This window comes from Equus caballus, chromosome 5 (genome assembly GCF_041296265.1).
Source record: "Equus caballus isolate H_3958 breed thoroughbred chromosome 5, TB-T2T, whole genome shotgun sequence".
NCBI lineage: Eukaryota > Metazoa > Chordata > Mammalia > Perissodactyla > Equidae > Equus > Equus caballus.
The window spans coordinates 95,769,976-95,790,243 of NC_091688.1; the positions used below are offsets into that span (position 1 = coordinate 95,769,976).

At 36.2% G+C, this 20,268-nt stretch overlaps 1 protein-coding gene across 2 annotated transcripts in view; it reads left to right on the forward strand.

The window, feature by feature from the left end:
- Nucleotides 1–20,268, forward strand: part of NEGR1 (neuronal growth regulator 1) — an 817,593-nt gene that overhangs the window by 699,921 nt on the left and 97,404 nt on the right. Inside the window, exon 7 of one of the 2 annotated variants that reach the window (XM_070266222.1) lies at nucleotides 11,867–11,908. Within the exon in view, the coding sequence (XP_070122323.1) occupies nucleotides 11,867–11,908 (42 nt within the window). 2 annotated transcript variants of the gene reach the window in all.

Genomic DNA, 20,268 nt, shown 5'->3' on the forward strand with positions numbered 1-20,268 from the left:
TCCAGAAAACCTGTTGGCAGTTGCTGTGGAAGTCAGCAAAGCCCAAATCCTCTTAAGTGAGGAGCATGTGTCGTGTGTCTCTGCCTGAGAAGTATAAAGCACCCCTTGTTCCTTCTGGGAACAGGTCAAGGGCAGACAGACAGATCCTGATCTGTGGTTTTGAGCTCAGGTGAGGTTCGCTAAATCCAACACGGGACCCCGCAGCCCAAACCTCTCCTCCCTTCTAGACTAGGCTTCTTAGGGCAGCAGTACTGTCTCTTCTTGCACACTGTTATCTCTGGCATCCAACATAGCGCTTGGCATATAATAATTAATAATCCTTGTAGCATGAACTAATTATGAAGTGCTTTGGATGGAGCCAGCAGCCAATCAGCTGCTGAGGCAGGAGTCCTGATCTGACAGGCAGAAAACCTGAATCCTGATCCTCAGTTCTGATCCCGAGTAGCATCACGGCGCTTGACAGGTCGTTTCCTCTCTCTTGGTTCTCTGCTTCACGTTTTGATTGAGGAAACAGCCTCAGGGACGTTAGACAAGTTGCCCAGGGCTGCAGAGATCATCACAGAGCCAGGATAGATTCCCAAGGCTGCTTTCTTTCCACTGTATCTCACGGTGTCCCTATGAAGTACATTGAATCTCAATGGAATTATAAACTATACTCACTGATACCAACCATTGCTACTCAGAATGGCTCCCATACGCTTCCCTCACAAGTTTCTATCCCGGGCTGTCATTAGATAGAAGAAAATAATTGTAACACTTAATATGTAACATGTATGTAATCTATTTAAGTTATATTAGTAATAATTACCAACGTTTTTAGTGTCTATTATGTACAGGCACTATGGTAAAATCTTACAAAATTGTTTAATTTTCACAATCACCTTATGAGGCAAGTTATTATTTTACCCATTTTACAGCTAGGTAAACTGAAGCCTAGAAAAGGTATTTAATGTGCCCAGTGTTACCACTGTGAGATAAAAAAATGCATATATTAATTTTCTCATTTTTCTAGGTGACAAAGTGGGGCTCAGAGCCCCAAATTACCAAACTAGTAAGTGACACAACCTGAAGTCAATTTTCTGGCTTATAGCAGGGATTTTTTTCCCTATCGTCCATTGCCTCTAGGCACTTTTAATGCAAAGCTGAGGTTAATTTGGCAAAAATACACTATCTAAATAATTTAGAGAAATGAACTTTAAACAAAGAAGTCACTTAAAACATATACTATTTCAGCAGATGATAGGAACATTTAGTGAGCAGGAAGGGAAGGGAGAGCCTACACATTCGAGGAAAGTTGAGGAGTTACTGAATTGGGCAAGGCAATATAGAGACACGATTAGTTTCTGACAGTTGCCTCTATGAGCCCATCTTCTTCAAATACAGCTGTGGTGAACCAAGGAAGTGAAACAAGCAAATAATGCCCAAAAGACTGCTTTGACTTCATTTAAGGCCTGAAACCTAATACGATTACAGTGGCTCAGCATTTTATCCAACTTAACCAACTGATGCCACACCCTGGATTCGTTCCCCAGGAGTTTAATTTTGAGTACCTAAGAAGAGCTTGCTTCACGGAAATATGTAATTTGGGGTAAAAATCAGTCGTAACTGATATGCTCAAATTTTTAAACTTCAATTGTTTCTAAATCTGTTAAGGGTCTCGGTATTATTAACATTTCCTGGAAGATACTCAAAACTTGGATGCGCAGAGCTTGAAACCAGTTTGTTCTCTAAAACCAAACGACGGAAATCATGTCTCTCTTTTACATATGTACAGGAGATCATGCACTTAGCACACATTCATATCTAAGCCATTGTGCCCTCCTGCATTATCTGTCTTTTCTTTCTTTGTGATAATGAAGCATTTTGTAATTAAATGGCAGGAGAATAAAATGTAGAAAAATTATCATATGGTCGGGCAGCAAGTACTTCGCCTGTCTTTGCTATTCAATTTGCATAGTAGTAATTGCTTCAATCCTACCTAATTAAAAAGAAATTTTTTTTAAAAAAAGAGATTTTACATGTACGGAAAGCTGAAACCTCCATTTGGGCTCAATAATAGAACTCTTCACATCTTGGGAAACTATTTAAACTCTAACCCTAAGATGTTTGGTTGGAGTCTCTGAGTCACTAATCTCCACAAATCCTCCTGTTCCAGCAAATTTCGTGGGGTTGTCATGTGTGCATGACATGTATGTATGTACGAATGTCCATATCAAAGCATTCACGCATGAGCAAATGCACCCACATACGTATTTGCAATTGTATGAGTTCTTTCATTCACCTAGGAAATATTTATTATCTACTATGTGCCAGGCAGTGTTCCAGGCATTGAGAATAGGATAGCAAAACAGGCAAAGGCCCTGCCTTTGTGAGGCTTATATTCTAGTGAGAAAGGCAGGAAATAAATAAAAACGTTCATCATGTCATGTACATTCATATCATAAAACACATATATGCAGTCATGCGCTGCATAACCATGTTCTGTCGACTACGGACCTCATAGACAATTGTGGTCCCATAGCATTAGTACCATATAGCCTAGGTGTGTAGTAGGCTATACCATCTGGCTTTGTGTAAGTACACTCTATGATGTTCGCACAATGTAATGTCCTAATGACGCATTTCTCAGACCATATCCCTGTCAGTAAGCAATGCATGACTGTGCCTACATATCTACATGTGTGTAGATGTGTAGATGTGTATATATATATATTCACCTTACACTCTGTTATATATACATATACATATTTTCACTTTTTCAGGTCAATTTAAGACAAAGTGGAAAATTTTTCCTATGTTAAATGTGATCCAAAATTAGTTAGGTCAGATTTTGACACCAAGTAAAATTGCTTGTGGGGTCCTTGATCTTCAGTTTCCTGCTCTCCTTGCCTCATGGAGTTATGAGGACCAAATGTTATGACAGGAGCGAAATCATGATCCCACCTACCCTGTCACATTACTAAGGAGACTTGGCTGTCTTTGATTTGCCATTGTTAGGCTAATGTCATTGGGGAGAGCATTACAAAGTTTTCTCTCTTCTTCATTGTCACTGGATTGGGAGTGAAAAAACTGGACTTCTAATTTCATCTCTGTAATTTACTGGCTGTATGATTTGGGCTCATCACATGTCTGTCTGGGCTTCATTTTCCTCATCTGTTAGATGAATTGGTGGCATCAGGATAGCCTCTAAAATTTCTTCAGGCTATAGCATCTTCTGTTTCTAACTGGGATTATTTACTTGGTACCTTGCTATTCAGACAGTGCATCATGTCATGCCCTCTCAATATCTTATATTCTCAAGAGCATTGCCTAGTGCAGACTATGCTGTAGCTAAACTTGTTGTTAGCAAGCTCGCAGCAGAAATGAAGCTATCTGACATCCCCTTCTGTTGCTGTCTGTCACCAGCCTGGACAAAGCACATAATTCAAATATGAAAACTAAAGTTTAGTGTGTCAGATCTCAGAGAGATTTTCTCTAACTATGTATCATAGTTACATGATAGATTCCTCTGCTGCACGCTCCTACAGTACCCTATATTTATTTTCCATAGTTCTCACCACAGGGTAAATTGTGTAATTATTTTGTTTTTATTTATTGCCAATATCTCTTACAATATACTTTACGGAGAAAGGAATTTGTCTTATTCACCACTGTATCAACACACCTAGTAAAATGTCAGGAAAATAGAACATACTCAAAAGGTGTATTGAAAAAGGAATTAACTCCAAAATAATCTGATTTATCGGTGTGGCAATGATCATGCAGCTTTTCTCTAGGAAAGCCCAGTGGTCAAAGACTTTTCCTTTGGCCTTGGTATTTTTCCTTAGCTGAGCCAATGGTATAGCTGCTCTTTGGCACCCCTGGTTTTCTGCTAGCGCTGGCATCCCAGAAAGCTGTATTGTTGTCACCTGGCTTCAAACAGAGCCCTGGGATGACTGTAGTTACACATGTTCTGCCAGCTTATTCTGTCCCATGTGGAACCTGACCTTTCTCACCTGGCACTGGTCAACAGGTGGGCTCATTCAACACAGCTTCAGTGAAGCCAATACTCCAGGGACATTTGTCATCATCCTCAAGTTGCCTTTTTATTATTATTTTTCAGTTTGTTTCTTTATTTCTCAATTGTTTACAAATATATTGCTGAAATAGGACCTAGGAATAGCGAGACATTAAGAGCTTTCTTCCACAATATCAGACATTTTGGATCTCGATCACAGAGGAAGAATATAAAATTGATGTCTTCCTACTATATGCCAGTCACTATATTAGGTGTCTCATCTTGGTTATTCATCTTGAAAAACCCATCGTACCTATGATTGTTAACTTGAAAAGATTTCACAGTTAGTATATGGCAGAGATTTGAATCCATTTCTATATGACTCTAACCATATTAAAGACACACCTCACATGGCTAAATCTTAGTAATGGTGTTGATTTGAATTCACCAAACTACCTCTTAGGTCCAAGGTGTCAAACTGATGAGTAATGTGCTAACGCAGTTAAATGGGTGCCACAAAGCAGCTAGTCAAAAAGCCAACTCCTTGGGGATCCCTATGCCAACAAAAAGCCAGAGGCAGTCACTAAAAGCTATTCCTCTGTAGAGCCCTATGTGGGAAAGAATTTGAAAGGGCTCACAAGTTGCAGTTCAGTCCTTGGAAATAATTAGGATTTTGTAAGTTCAAGACAATAAATAGTCCAGGTATAAATTACCGGGAGTCTAGGCTCTGCATTTCCTTGAGTGACACCAATACAATGTACTTTTGTAAAGATATCAGTGGTTTATAAAGATATCAGTGGTTTATAAATATATCAGTGGTTAGTACTCCTCTTTTGGATCCCTGTTGTATCCTTACCTACATTCCTTTTACTTTGATTTTCATTCTAATTTGTATTATAGACAAAACCCAGTGTGTTTGCTGAAGGCTGAGACATTTATTCTTCAGTGATTTGGGGAGGCGTGTTTCAGGAACAACATCACATTCTCATCAGATCCTTTCCAGAGATTCTCTGTATAACGATGAAAGTCACACAGTCTTCGGCATCAGAGTCCCGTATGAAATAGTCCATAAAACTCAAAGTTCCTCCATAGCCTTTTGAGTCAGTGTTATATTTACTGAAAGCTGGTAGTTTGCTTAGAAGTCTGGCACACACATTTCAATCCATAGTAATCCATAGCATGGATCAAAATTGCTCTCTCAAAATCTCATCTGGTAGAGAAATATACTTTAGTAACTGTGAATGTAAGTCTCGAAAGTGATTTTATTAATATCATTAAACATGTGAATGCACCGTTTGTCATTAATGCCCTTTTGTTACTACAGAAACTTTTCTTCGCTCATAACAGAACTGGCTTTGGGTCTACTGAGAGAATATTTTTGTATTCAAAGAAGTAGTTTTGACCAGGATTAAGTATAGTAACATTTATACTGCCTCGAGATATTTACTAGGATAGTAACAGACATGCATCTTTTCTAGTTTTGACATAGGGCTTTGTCTTCCAATAGATCCTGGAGGAACACACGTATAGAGATACCTACTGCAACCTTCTCATTTTTGCACCTCTGTGAATCGTCCTTTACCCCATCACATGCACATATACACTCAAACATCTGCAAACAGTAGCATATTCCTTCCACTAGGCACAAAAGCTTCTCCTCCAAAATAAATGCAGAATAATCTTGTGCATTTGAAAAGTTACAGTGAATTTTTGGTGGTTGAGTGCAACGAATGTTAACATATAAGCTTTCCCTTGTAACCACTTGGAAATATTTTTGCAATTCTTTCATTAATAGAATTATTTTCTTGAGGGGAAAAAAATCGCTTTTAAGGTTGAATTATATGATAGTCACTTATAATAACATAAAGTGTTGATAGTGCTGTAGTAGTTTTAAAAGTCATTTATCATGACTTCAATTAAAAAATAAATGAAGTTTTAGGAGCGGTGATTATTTATTTGCCAGGCAGTCGATGGGTGAAGTGATTTGTATGCATTATCTTGGTTATCCTCACTACAATGTGACTGGTAGAAATTCTCATTATCTCATTTTATTAAATGCACAAACTTAGAGAGGGTGAGTAGCTTTTAAGTATGGCACCCAGGATTTGGTCTTAGGTAGTTTTCCTCCAGAACCTATATTGTTAACCACTGTGCTAAACCATCTTTTAAACAACCACAATGTGATGGAAACAAAAATAACCCAGTGAAGTATGTGGCCAACTATTATAACTTCTTAATTATATATCAGAAAGGTGAAATCCAGAGCTCAGGGTAGAGTCCCAAGGTCGACAGATGGGATAGATCCTAAATGTTCTGACTGCTCTGACAGCGCTGTCTCTGTTGAACAGTAATACCGCGTGGTCACTGGTGTCAGCTAAATCCCACAATGGTCACAGATCATGCATTTCTTCTCTGGAGGCAAAGTGTGATGCCTAAATTGTCCTCTCTGTACAGTGTCTGCTATTGCAGTGCCCTAAGAAGCCTGACGTACACTTTATGGGTCTCCCCATAAAGGGAAACAGGAAGAATCACCTTTTCTGCCTTCTGTGCCCAACTTAGCTCACAGTCTACCTTCGGCGGCTTCCATCAGCCCTAACCGTGGTCATTCCAGGGCAACATCCTCTTCATTCTACTGTGACAATGACGTTGCTTCCACTCCACAGTGATTGGAAGTCAGAGCTTTCAGATGAAACCATGGCAACCAAAAGGATTAATTTCTGCCGTCTCTCAACACACAATCATGTTATCTCGCAACAGTCTAAAAGATAACTCACACACATCATGGCTGTGTAATAACATAAAGACAAAATAACTACCTGGAAACCAAATATGACCTTCCAGAATACATAGAAATGAAGGGGTTTGATTCTGGACAGTTCTAACAGTATATTGTGTGTGCAGAGTTGCAAAACAATAATTAACAAGGTCTGTAGAAAGGGTCATTACAAATGACTCCTTTTCATAACACACTCTGTTTCCTCAATACCTCGTTTTAATAGTGTTTCCTCCTGTCATGGCCAACATCACATTCTCTAATGAAGTAAAATCTTGTTTTACATGACCCCCCATTTTCCCATAGAACGGTTGAAATGTCTGTCTTAGTGAACTTCTCTTCACCTCTGTTTTATGTACAATTAAAATGCTCTCTTGGCTGCGTCCATTCCCTACAGTAAACGCATTGCCCACAATGATATATTCTGCTGTTAACCCTGGAGCTCTCACTCTGACTCTCCACGGAACGAGACACATAAGAATGTCTCACTGAGAACTTTCACTGTTGTTCATCAGGAGAGCGCACCGGGCCCCTCCTGAAGAATATTTCACCGCTTACAGGTTGATTTCTAATATTGCAGAAGCACAGCTCAAATCTGATCCGTAGAAAAACAACCAAAGTTCTTGAAAACCAAGCAATCTCTGGTCGAACTTCTGTGTTAACAGATTGGGAGTTTACAAGTTCAAGATTCTTATTTGATTGTGTAATCCAGTTATGATAACGTCTGCTGAGCTATTTGGAGAATTGTCCCTCCATGGCATCAAGCCTTATACAGAAGCAGACAACTATATTTGGTTTTGGCTTGGAATGTGAGAACAAGATTGGAAGATCACGTGTTGTAAACCCTTTTCTCCATGCAGAGTCCTCTATTATAGAAACCTCCAGGAATTAACACTAAATTTGCCTCTCTTCCATTTTTTATGACAGATGCCCCTCACTTATTAGCAACCTCTAATAGACTCTATTATTGAGAAAGCTAGACTTGGTAAAGTATTGTAAGAGCCCTTGCATAACAACGCCCTATGTAAGTAATTAGAGAGAGAAGAAAAGTGAGCAGGTATTTCTTTTGGAAGGTGAGAAAATGGAATGCTAAGAGATCCTAGCACAGCATCTCTCCCATCTCTACTTCTCATTAGCTGTGTGACTATGAGCAAGATAGTTAACCTCTCTGTGCTCCACTATCTCATCTGTAAAAGAATTAATAGTGGTATGTACCTCACAGAGTTGTTAGGAGAAGGAAATGAGTTAGTATATGTAACTGTGCATGGCACATAGTAAGAATTCAGTAAATGTCAGCAAGGGTAATTAATATAATAATAATAATTACTGTTATAACAGCAGTTGAAAAGTAGTTTCTGAAAAATTGAATTGATATCTGAAGAGTATAAGAAATCTATAGCAGATTTATTGGATCTAGTCAGCTTCAACTATTACCCAGACTGTAATTATAAGATCTTAGTCTACAAATTTCTACTCTTACCTAAATCAGAACTGTTAAAAATACAGTGGATTCTATAGTTATCTTCTAAGACCATATATGACTCCTGGATGATTACCCCAAAGCATAATATATTAACCTTTTTAATTGGAAAAAGTTAATGTTCACATTCTAGGTGGAATTTTCTTATCTGCTTCTACTTGATAAAGTTAAACTCTCCCCCAATCCCAACACTCTACTCAATTTTTTCTTTATTGATTCAAATATTAATTTTTCCACTTACTTCTATAGGTAATAACAAAAACTACTACTGCTACTCACTCTCATTTGGTTTTTTATATAAAGTATCTTTAATCCTACCAATAACATTACAAAGTAGGAGCTATTATCTAAATTCGATAAGTAAGGACACTGGGGTTGGAGAGATTCATTCACTGGCCCGCCATCATGCAGCTGAATAATAGCAAATTTGAGATTTGATCCCAGTTTTATCTGAGTCCTTTGAAACTCACCAAGCACTCTCACGTCAAGAAATCTCCTGACTCTCAGCATCTACAGCCCTCAGCACCAGTTTTTCCCAATCTTGTTACCTTGACCTCGCTCACTCTGGTTTCTCTTTGCTCTGTGGCCATCCAGCCCAATGTATGACCCCTAGCTTTTTATAATCTGAACCTCCAACTCAACCAACTTCTCTGGTCCCAATTCTTATTTTACGTGAAATTACCTTACTAAAGATTCTACTGTATCTTGGCCCATGTGGGAAAAAATATTTTGTATTGACTGTGAAACTAAAATTATGGAGTGGATCATGTGTGCAACATAATTTTTCGTGCATTACATTTCTGTATTCTTTTAAAGCCCTTTTTATGAGACAACATGGCTTTTATAAGCAATCTAGCTCTACATAAGCAATGATAACTAAGAGCTTAGTTCAATGGGATAGTATTTGTTTCTACTATCCTTGCATTGAGATGAAGTTGTGGTTGTATGCCAGACCATCTTTTTCTTTTTTTTAATTTATTTTTTAATTGCAGTAACATTGGATCATAACATTACATAGCTTTCAGATGTACATCATAATATATTTCAAATTCTTTGTAGATTACATCATGTTCACCACCCAAAAACTAATTATAGTCCATCCCCTCACATGTGAGCCTAATCACCCTTTTTGCCCTCCCCCGCTTCCCCTATGGTAACCACCAATCCAATCTCCAATGCTATGTGTTTTTTTGTCATTGTTTTTATCTTCTACTTATGAGTGAGATCATATGGTATTTGACTTTCTCCCTCTGACTTATTTCACTCAGCATAATACCCAAGGTCCATCCATGTTGTCACAAAAGGCCATCTTTTTCAATGATCTCTCAAATCTGCATTAGAAATTCAAAACTATGAAGGCCAAACAGTTGAGGAAATTGAAGTTCAAATGTCCAAATTACGGAACATAGAAAACTCTGTTTACTGTCCTACTGAATTTAGTTTTCCCATGAATAAATATTCTGAGTAAGCTTCTAGCAAGCCATTTTGTGCTTTCCTTTCTCCTTTGAATTGTAAAATCCCATAATTTGCATACACACTCTCAATGTATATTAATGAGGTTTAATATATAGCATTAAACTAAGTTTAACATAAATTTTCGTTATTTTTGAAGAAGCTTTCTTTAAATTTAAAAGCATAATACCATAAAAATATTTGAGAGTTTATGCAAGTTTAACAGAAAAGTTTCTAAATTAAAGCAGCATTCCTCTATGATTTTTATTGCAAATTTTAATTTTTTATAAATAATGGAATTTTGATATAAGAATTAGACACTCTAATATTTTAAAGCCCTACATTATACAGTCTATAAGCTCCATGACACCAGGCATTTTTAACTGTTTTATTAGCTGCTATAATCCCAGCACTTATAATATTCCTTAACACATAGAAGGAGTTCAAATATTAATTGTTGTCCTTGGAAAAAGAAAATAGAGAAATTCCCACATTTTTACATAATCTAATTCAGAGTTGTCTTACGAAGTTTCACTTCTCAGCAACACCAAACCACTTTGCCAGATGGATGGCTGGACTTTTGAATTTTGAGTTGTAGCTTGTTATCTAATTATCTGGCCATTTGAGAATGTCCCTCTTCAAAAATTATATCCCTCCATCCCAAATCTGTTGTAACCTGGGCCAGGATCCTTGTCAGCTGTCCTGAATAGCTTGCAAGGTCACTGGCACAGAACAGTCTGAAAATCACCCAGGCAATCTGCCCTGCAGCTGGAATGCATACAGGTGTTAGTCCCCCAAATAACTGACACCCCCAAAATGCTTTTTGGAACCTTCATTTTATAGGGTTTTATTATACAAACCAGTAGCTGAACTAGACTATTAGGGAAGGAAGTTGAGTTCACTATTGAATGGAATTGGGAAATGCCACAGCTTTCTCAGTGGAAGAATCAGTAAAAGACAGCAAAAGCCCCCAAAACGTTGACAAATAAAAAAACAAAACAATTTTTTTTGGCTCTGCAACATCTCTTGTAGGTCATGCTCAGAGACAAAATTTTGGGTGAACATCTCTGTTTTTACCTTTTACAGCCACACTCACTGTATCTGTTTAGACTGGGTTTTTACTATTACAGAACTTGTTTATTAATTAGGTTAAAGAGGAGTAGGTTACCTGTGGGAATTAGTCTCTCAGACCACTGCATTCTTAGAGTTCCTCAAAAATCCCATGTTTTCCTGATATTTGCATTCTCCTTCATTAAAAATTGTTTATATCCTTTAGAATTATCAATGATGACATTTAACTATATTACTATTATTTTTATGTTTGCCATTATTTAACACTTGAAAAGAAATAATCCTATTGAAAGATAAGTTGAAATGAAAATCTTAAATAAAAGTACATACACTATTTAAAATGCCATAGAGTTTATTATTTGTTAGATACTTGCTGGAAAATTATATCAATACGCCAATGACAAAATTACCCTTTAATTATGCCTAGCGTATAGCCAGCGGTGCCTTGTGGACGTGCAAATATATTTCAGGTCATTCAAAATGTTTACATGTTTGTGTATATGTGTGTGTACGTTTACCTTTCACACGGATGCATAAAAGCAGCCATCACTGGTCCTCTAAGTGGCCAAATTCTTTAGATATGCTTGTAAAGTTTGAGATTAATTTTCAAAAAGACCTTCTGAGATCATTTGAATTTTACCCATGATTTTAATTTTTAGTACATATTAAGAAGCAACAGTTGATTGAATGATTTTATAGGAACTGATATCAGCTCTCTCAGATGAAGGCATTCTCCATGTGGATTTGAGTATTTTTCTAGAAGGAAGCTTTGAAAACTGTTGCTTGAGAACTCTAAGGACGGGCCTTTAACGTTAGCACGGCATAACTTGAAGCTGTAGACTAGAACGCGGAAGCAACTCCTAAACGTTGGCTCAGAGTGAAAGATGACTTAATGTCAAAGACAGTGATGGGGCGTTGTGTCAACCTCAGAGGCTGTATCTTGTTCAAAGGTTTCCATGGTCAAGGAAGCCTTGAAATAAAAGAACACGTGTGTATATGTTGCATGACTGTTGATTGTCTCATGAGTGTTTGTCTTTTATGTGTGATTAATACACAAAATGTTTTTCTTTTCTTTCCTTTTCCCTTTTTGTAGAAATTATTGAGCCTACTACCTCTAGTCCTGTCACAAGTCCAGGTCAGTATCCACATACATTCACAAAGTATGTCTGGGTACTTTCTCCATTACACAAGATCTCTGCATCATCACAGAAATAAACCCAGTTGAACATGGGCCGCATGCTGGCGGCACTACTCTGATGTCTGTTACTTGTCCTCGTCTATCTGTGATTTGTCCTCTCTTTGGATTTTGTGATCTGACCCTGATTGGAGACTAATATCTTTTACTTGATTCTTTAGGGCTTATGCAATAAATCTGTGTCACGTTGTGGAATAGTTGCAAGGTGATTAGCTTCTGCAATATTTTTGCAAAAAGAGCTGTAGAGATTTTACAAGGTTTTGTGAGCAGCTATTAAAAAACTATTTCCTTTGGTGTGGTATTTCATTATTATAAAATCATTATGAAACAGAACAGCATTTAGTGCTTCTAAGGGGAACAATAGCTGGGAGAAAACCTATATTTCCACTCTTGCAATATTATAGTGGGAGATTTTGGTCTCTTGAAACTGTCAAGTCAAAGGACTTATTTCAGTTGTGTTTTATTTTCAGATTGTTCCTAATTCTACCACAAACACTCAGTCTAAAAAGATAGGCCATTGCTATAAGTGTGTTTTTAAGCGTTGTTTTCAACTGTGAACATTTCTGGGTGACATGAAATTGAGATAAAAACTATTGATATTAGAAACAACCTTTATCTTGTTATATAGGAATTTAGCAGTTCATTTTGAATGTTGGCTGCTGGCTATTTAAAGAAGAAAGTGAAACTGCTAAAGTTATTTAGCTTTGAAAAGTTCACAGGGATTTCTTATAACTGCTGAGTTAAAGGATTTGTTGATGCTGCCGACCCATAAAGAGGTATAAGTTGGTTAAATAGATGTTTTTCCTCTCATTCCAGAAATGGCACTAAATTTTAGTCTAAAACAGGATTTGCTGATCTGAGAAACTGAGTGTTTTAGAAATGAAAAAAAAATTCTATCTCAAATTGTAATCAATCAAAAATGCTTAAAATTACTTTAGATGATTATGAATTACCCCCACCCCCAAAATGAAACAAGTTTGAGCAAGTCTATGATTATGTATTTAAAGAATCTCATAATATAACACTTTCTGGTCATTATAGAATACATTTTCATAACCTCTCAAACTGAAGCGTATCTGAATAGTCTATTTTAGATTATTTTCTAGTTGAAGCATACAAGGTTTAAGTTATATGACTAATAACAGTTTCCCATCTTACACACAGGGTTAATAGCTTCCAAAGTTTCAGCGCCATGTTAATAAAATTAGAACTATTAGTCATCTGAATTTTATTTTCTCTCAACTTATAAAAAGACTCACTAAGTCCTATTGCTATGAATGCCTATGGCCTCCACAGAGTCATATAATCTCCGGTTCATAGGAGATCTCAGAGTTATTAATCTTGTTAGTAAACTTTTTGATCTCTCTTTCTCCATCAACGTTAAAGAGGATATTAAGTAATTTCCACATTGCTATGTTACCTAGCAGACTGAAATGAAAATCAGATAAGTATTTACTCTCCTTCTTAAGCCATTGCCCTAATTAATGGATAAAATCCTCATAAATTAAGCGGATAGGTTATCTTCCTTATGTATTCAAATAAAGAAGAGTGGAATGCAAAGTATTTTAAGAGGTGGTGTCCAGCAGTGTTCAGTAACATAGTATATGCCGACTTTGTATTTTTGGAGAAAGTTTTATTGAAGATAAGTACAAAAAGACTCTTTTTCAGTAGGGCGTCTGTATGAAAAGCTCTTTCAATGATAGGGATTCTTACAAAACAATTCACATGTCATTAAGCAAACAAAGAAATTGCTCTTGCCTCTGCAAAGATCCCCATTTCTTCAAAAATTGTGTGGTGTGAGGATTAAGAGCATGGACTTTGGAGCCAGCTGCCTGGGTTTGAAGCCTGGCTCTGCTCCCTTTTAGCTTTGTAAAGGGAATCAAGTTATTTAACCTCTCTCTCCCCTAGATTCTTCATTTGTAAAATGGGATGTTGGTGGGGTAAGAATAGGATCTGCTCCATAGAGAGATTGTGAAAGTTGACCTACTCAATATTGGTAAAGCATCTATAAATGTGCCTAGTGTATAGTAAGGATGATAAAAGCTCAGGTTAAATTTTCAGAAAAATATACATATATAACATATATGTATACTATAAAATACACATATATAATACACATATGTAGATATATTGGACTATATGTAAATTGTACTATATAGTCTGTCAAGTACTCGGAGACCTTATAATTATTTCCACTGCCTATAGAATGCCTAAAGCAACAGCTATTCAAATAGTCAAACAGCCACTGACCTCAAAATAGTCAATTCATTGCTAGGATTCAATGTTTTGAAACTATGGACACATGAAAAATAGTTTAAAATTGAATTCCTTAGCACTAGAACCATTAAAAAAGATAATATAAGCTTTTTAAAAAAGAGATTATTGTAGAAAATGAATAAACATATGTTGAATTGAGTTGAAGGATGGAAAAACAAACAGCTTTCAGTGAAATTCCTCCTTCATTAACTACGAATTTATTCAAGGTCTTCAGAGAGCAGTTTGGTTAGTGAGGGATTTGAAGACTGTGTGGTTACGGCAGGATTTAAAGAATGGGATAAACGATAAATAAAACCTTTAAAAGTATGTGCATTCTGCTGTGCAAGATACAAACGAGAAAAATTGGGTAATATACAACTGTAAGCAAAAGATCATAAAGGTAGATGGAAAATAATTTACCCTGTGAATAAAGCCAAACTGTTAAAAATCTCAGGCATTTAAAACAAAGCTTTAACAACACATTATTCAAATAAAAGTAGTAAGTGAGAATTCTCACGAAAGTATTCAAGGGATAAGAAATATTAGATTTTCAAACTAGTCCATTTACTGGTTCTACATAAGTGGAAAAAGAGAATGCAAAATAACTCAAGACAGATCTCATATTTTGTAATATTACTGCCAGAGAGAGTTAAAGCAGAGATAAAGTGGATATAGTTATGAAAATATTGAACACATTGAAAATATATTGAAGAAAGTAGATTTATATCATTTATATCCATAAGTTCCAAAGAAATGAAGGTCCTGAAGTCATAATTTATATTTTTTATATATTCTTGACAAGTCAGAATCTGTTTCAATTGAAGGGAATGAAAATTGAATTATTAACATTATTCAAGAAAAGGCCATGAAATATAGTAAGTAATAAGAACAAAAGAAAACGCTTCTTTGATCAGTCTCAGAGTCTCAAAATGTGAAAGGCAAGGGACATTTTTCACAATGAATGAGATATGCAGTGAATTTGAAAATTTAGACTACTTTTATTGTAATGGCCACACTAAACCCTACGCTATTCTGGGTAGAGGTCATCATTGCCTAAAATTAGGCCAATAACAACAGCATCCTATTTTCATTCAATTAAAAATAATTACATTTTTGTGATCACTTTGGAAGTATATTTTAATATTAATATTTGACTTTTATTTGTTAAAGTATGGAAAGGAGTTTAAGGCTGAAGTCTGTGTACTTTGAATAAGACAAATTAGTATTTCTAGAACTATCTATTGGTTTGCTAGTGCAGCCTGTTTGTCTGAGTACACAATGCACAAATACTCTCTACTATGACCAATGAGTCAAGGCTGAAATTCATAGTCTAGAATCAAATTCACAATGATGCCTAATTCTGGTTTTATATTCCTAGGTTATAACAATTTACATAGCATCCAGGTGATTATTCAAAAAGTCAAAAGGTCAGCCAAACAGCCATTTGCTTGATGCCACATACACTCAAAAAAATTTAATGAACATTAATTCAGACAACTTTTTTCAGTCTATAGGTGGAGGATTAAAATTTGGTGTCTGTTAGTGCATGACAGATGCCTCACTTAACATTTGTCCTTACTTTGTCCCTAAAAATAATCTCTAGCATTAATCAATTAAAAATTGTTATTTTGTGGGGCTGGCCCCATGGTGTAGTGGTTAAGTTTAGTGCACTCTGCTTTGGTGGCCTGGGTGCACAGGTTCAGGTCCTGGGCATGGACCTACACCACTCGTCAGCCATACATGTAAAGTGGAGGAAGACTGGCACACACGTCAGCTCAGGGCTAATCTTCCTCAGCAAAAAAAAAAAAAAAAAAGTTATTTTGTAAATAATTTTTAACCTCACACCATTGTTATTCTCAGTAAAAATGTCTTTATTTATAAATGGTTAGACAAATGAAAATGTGCTTTAAAAATATGATTTTTCCATATCTGGAAACAGGCAAGAAAGTCAATGCAGACTCTTCAGGTAGACTTAGAAAATGTCACTATTTAAAAACAGCTATTGTTAAGCACTTTGTATTTATCGGTGTTTCAAGATCATTTTTAAGTCAATGCAACAAGGCTAGTTCCATTTTACAGCAGAGGAAAGTGAAAAAACAATTGTTTTACCCAAGGTCACTCAGCAAGTATGCTGAAAAACCAAAATTAAAATGCCCAATACTTGATCATCAACTATATGTGCCTCACTTTAAAAAACAAATCATTTTTGAGAAAACAGAATGTGGTATTTGTAAACTGAATCATTCAAATTCACCAGACGACACCACATTATGTAAAGAAAGCCCACTTTAAATTGAATAATTCCTGACTCATCTCCTTTGCAAATAATTTTCGACTTTGCTGACTTCTGGGTTTTTTTAAAAAGGAAAATGCCTTTTATTCAACTTACCCCGGAAGCACTGTTTCCTATCTTCCTCTGAAGGGTATTGTTCATCATTTAGCAAATATTTATTGAGTAACAACTGTATCAGACACTGAGTACTGGAAGCATAAGGTTATTATCTTAAAGGGGATTATAATCTGTGAAGGAGACAGGCATATGTGTGACTCATCGTTATTCAAGATAATATGCTCTATAATTTCTGTCCAGAGAAGGAAGCAGACAATTTTGCCTAGAGGAAATCTTCATGTATATGAACAAGATCTTCATAGATTAGGCCTAGTTGGCAAGGCATGGGGGTACCATCCCAAGCAAAAGAAATGCTTAAAAAGTCGAAGAGGTAGAAAGGGTAGGAAACTGAAGGGGAAGTCTAGTTTGATTTCTGTATCTGTGTTGTCTACTGCCGTGCCTGGCACTTAGCATGATCTGCCATGTATGCCAGGTGGTTTCAGTGAAAATACTAAACCACCTGATAAAGCGTTTGAACCAAAAATTAAACGCAAAAGTCAGAAGATTTCCTGACAGCTAATTACATAACACATTTTATGTTACATTAGCTCATATCTAACATTTGTCATTTTTTAAACTCATCTAAAAAGAAGATAAAAAAATAAAAATGCAAATTTACTACCAATTGAACCAAAACTCACTCTCTTGCATTAGTCTATAGATACTAAATGTTCCTAAAACTACTTTTTATGCTAGCATTTCTTATAGTAATGGACAAGGGATATTAAACCAGTTTTTTAATTGCACCACCAAGTTCTATACTAGAAAATAAAAATGTCCACTTGTCAAGGGGTTATTTTTCTTCAAGAAGTGAGTGAATGAATGAATGGTTTAGAAACCCATGTGTAGTCCACAGGGTTAGAACGTAAGAAGAATTTCATAAGTAGAAATAGTATGCTTCAGTAAAACTCATTCAGGAATAGAGAGGGGGGAAAATACTCGATCCAAAATCAAGTAATTACCATGATGGCAAGAAAAGGCTGGGTAATTTATCCATTTGTTTACTGAACACAAAATTCAAAAATCTCAATACCTCGATCAAAGGCATATACTTAATTACCCGTGGATGGATGGATGGATGGATGGACAGATGGATGCATGAATGAGTGGGTGGATGGATGAGTGGGTGGATGGATGGATGGATGAATGAATGAAAAACTTATATGTGGTTCATAAGGCTACAGCATAAAAAAAGTGAGGAAACTGGCGAAAGTTGACAAGGTAGTCAGCTTGTGAATTTTCAATCAGTTCCCAAGAACTGCTGAGTGTTTACTGAGTAGCTGAATGTGTCAGATGCTGCATTATGTATTAGAGATACAAAAATGATTGGCTGTGTGTCTTTCAAAAATCTTGCATTCCAAAAGATGAGAGACATGGAAACAGAAGAAATTAATTTAATGCAGTATGTGCTCTAATAGAGATGACTGCAGTGCACTCTGGGAACTCTCATCGCACCTGAGGAATTTCAGAGATTTCTGGAGGCTTTCTAGAGGAGGTGATTTCTGCATATTGTAGTTTAAATATAGAGTTAAAGGGGGAAAACCATTCTAGACAGAGAGCTCAACTTGGGCAAAGAAAGGAACAGAGGCATAAAACAGCACAACGTGTTTGAGAGAAATTCCAAATAATTTCTGGAGTGTAAGTTGAGCCAAGAATGCAGTGGGAGTAGGGAAGTGGGCAGGTCAAGATCATGAAGGGTGTTGCGTATATCACTCGGAAGCTTAGTCTATTTCACCTGAGACATAGGCTGATTATGAGGCTCCTGTGTGACTCTGAGAGTCAGGGTAAAGGATTAATTCATATGAGCAAGACTAGCATCAGGAAAGCTTACTGTATAATATCAGGGAAGAGAAGATGAAAGCCTGGTAAAAGACAGTGTTAGTAACAAGGAGAGGATGGGACCAAATCAAAAATTATTTAGAAGGAATATTATGAGGACTTGGTTGTTGATTAGATCTGGAGGACCAAGAGAGGATCAAACAAGGATGACTCCCACCTCTCTCTGTAGATAGCCAGGACACCAACCGAGGTGGGGCAAATGCCCCAAATGTTATGCTGAATGGTTTGAACTTTATCATGTTGTTTGAGAAAGGATTCAATGCTTTGTTGTCTTGTTTTGTTTTGTTTTAAACAGGGGAATAATATTTCTGTGTTTTGCAAATATAATTCTATAAAAGTAGAAAAGTGAGAATGGAGGTGAGGAGGCATCAGAGCAAGTCTATGACAGCACAGTCCCTAGCTCCAAGTTTGCTGCCATCTCTTGAGAAAATGGCTACCAGAGTACAAACATCTCTTTACAAGATGATGAGTTCTTGCAAAATGAGTATCAAAGTTATGGTATTATTTCACAATTTATTTTAAGGTTTGTAGGTTTTTTTCTAATTTGAAACAATCAAGCTTCCATTATTCTCTGATTGTTAGACTGTAGGAAATTCAAGACAGCTCAGAACATATTTCAAATTCTAATTAATATGCCTGAATATAATGAATTCAGATATTAATTATAATTATCCATAATTAGTTGATTAATTTCTAGATAAAAGTATAGCAGAAAATCTATGATGCAATTTAGAATATGATGCTCTTTTTTTCAAAGGTGAAAAAAGTGGGATGCCCTCCACTCTCTGCTCTCACTGTTTATTCCATCCTTTCTTCCTTGGCATAGCTTCAGTTCTGTCTCCAAATATCATTTTAGGCCATTGGTCTTTTGATTTACTCTAGGCCCAGAGTGAAGCACCACCAAGCATATGGATCAATGCCTCAAAGTCAAACACCACACATACTAATAATGAGCCTTGAATATGTTAAATCAATTGATTGATCCATAGCAGAAGTATTAAGATTACTAATGATTACCACTACTCTACTTTATATACATAAAATAACATAGAGTTGAGAATGTGAGTTCCTTATGAATATTTACCAGGAACATACTAGTACATTGTACTATGTAAGAAATTATGGAGTTATGTCACAATCATCAAAGCGCCTAATGCCTTGCATTATATTGGGAGTCTGCATCTGTTATACGTCTCGATTGCAAGATCCTTTACAGAAGGAGGCCAGTTTTTTGTTCATTCTTTTTTTTTTTTTAATCTTTCTATCTATAGTGTCTTAAAGAGTGACTGGAACATTCAAACTCCTTACATGAATGCATAAATGAATGAGTAAATTAATGTGAAGAGTATTTCAGAAGGATGAAAAATTGGAAGAATTGAAATTCATACCTTTATATTTTATATTTTAAAACAAATAAACATGCATTATTCCAAGTCCAACATAGAGCCCAGATTTACATTAGGAAATAGTTCCCGTAATACATATACTCAAAAAAGGAGAGAACCAAAGGCTGATAGAAAGTAGAATTTCCTCCCAAAATCCCCATAAAAAAGGGAAAGTTTATTACTCATCTAATCATTCCTGGTTTACCACTGGAAAGAAAGACAATAGAAATCAATATAAAGCAGCTCACTGACTGAATCCTGTTTCGATGAATGTGGCAGTGTCCTGCATTTAGGAGACGGGCAAGATTAGAGTGAACGACTGGATGGATGAATGAATGATTTCCTAGGCACATTAACTTTCTATTGCTGCTGTAACAAATCATCACAGAGTGGCTTAACACAATGCAAATTTATTCATTTATGGTTCTGGA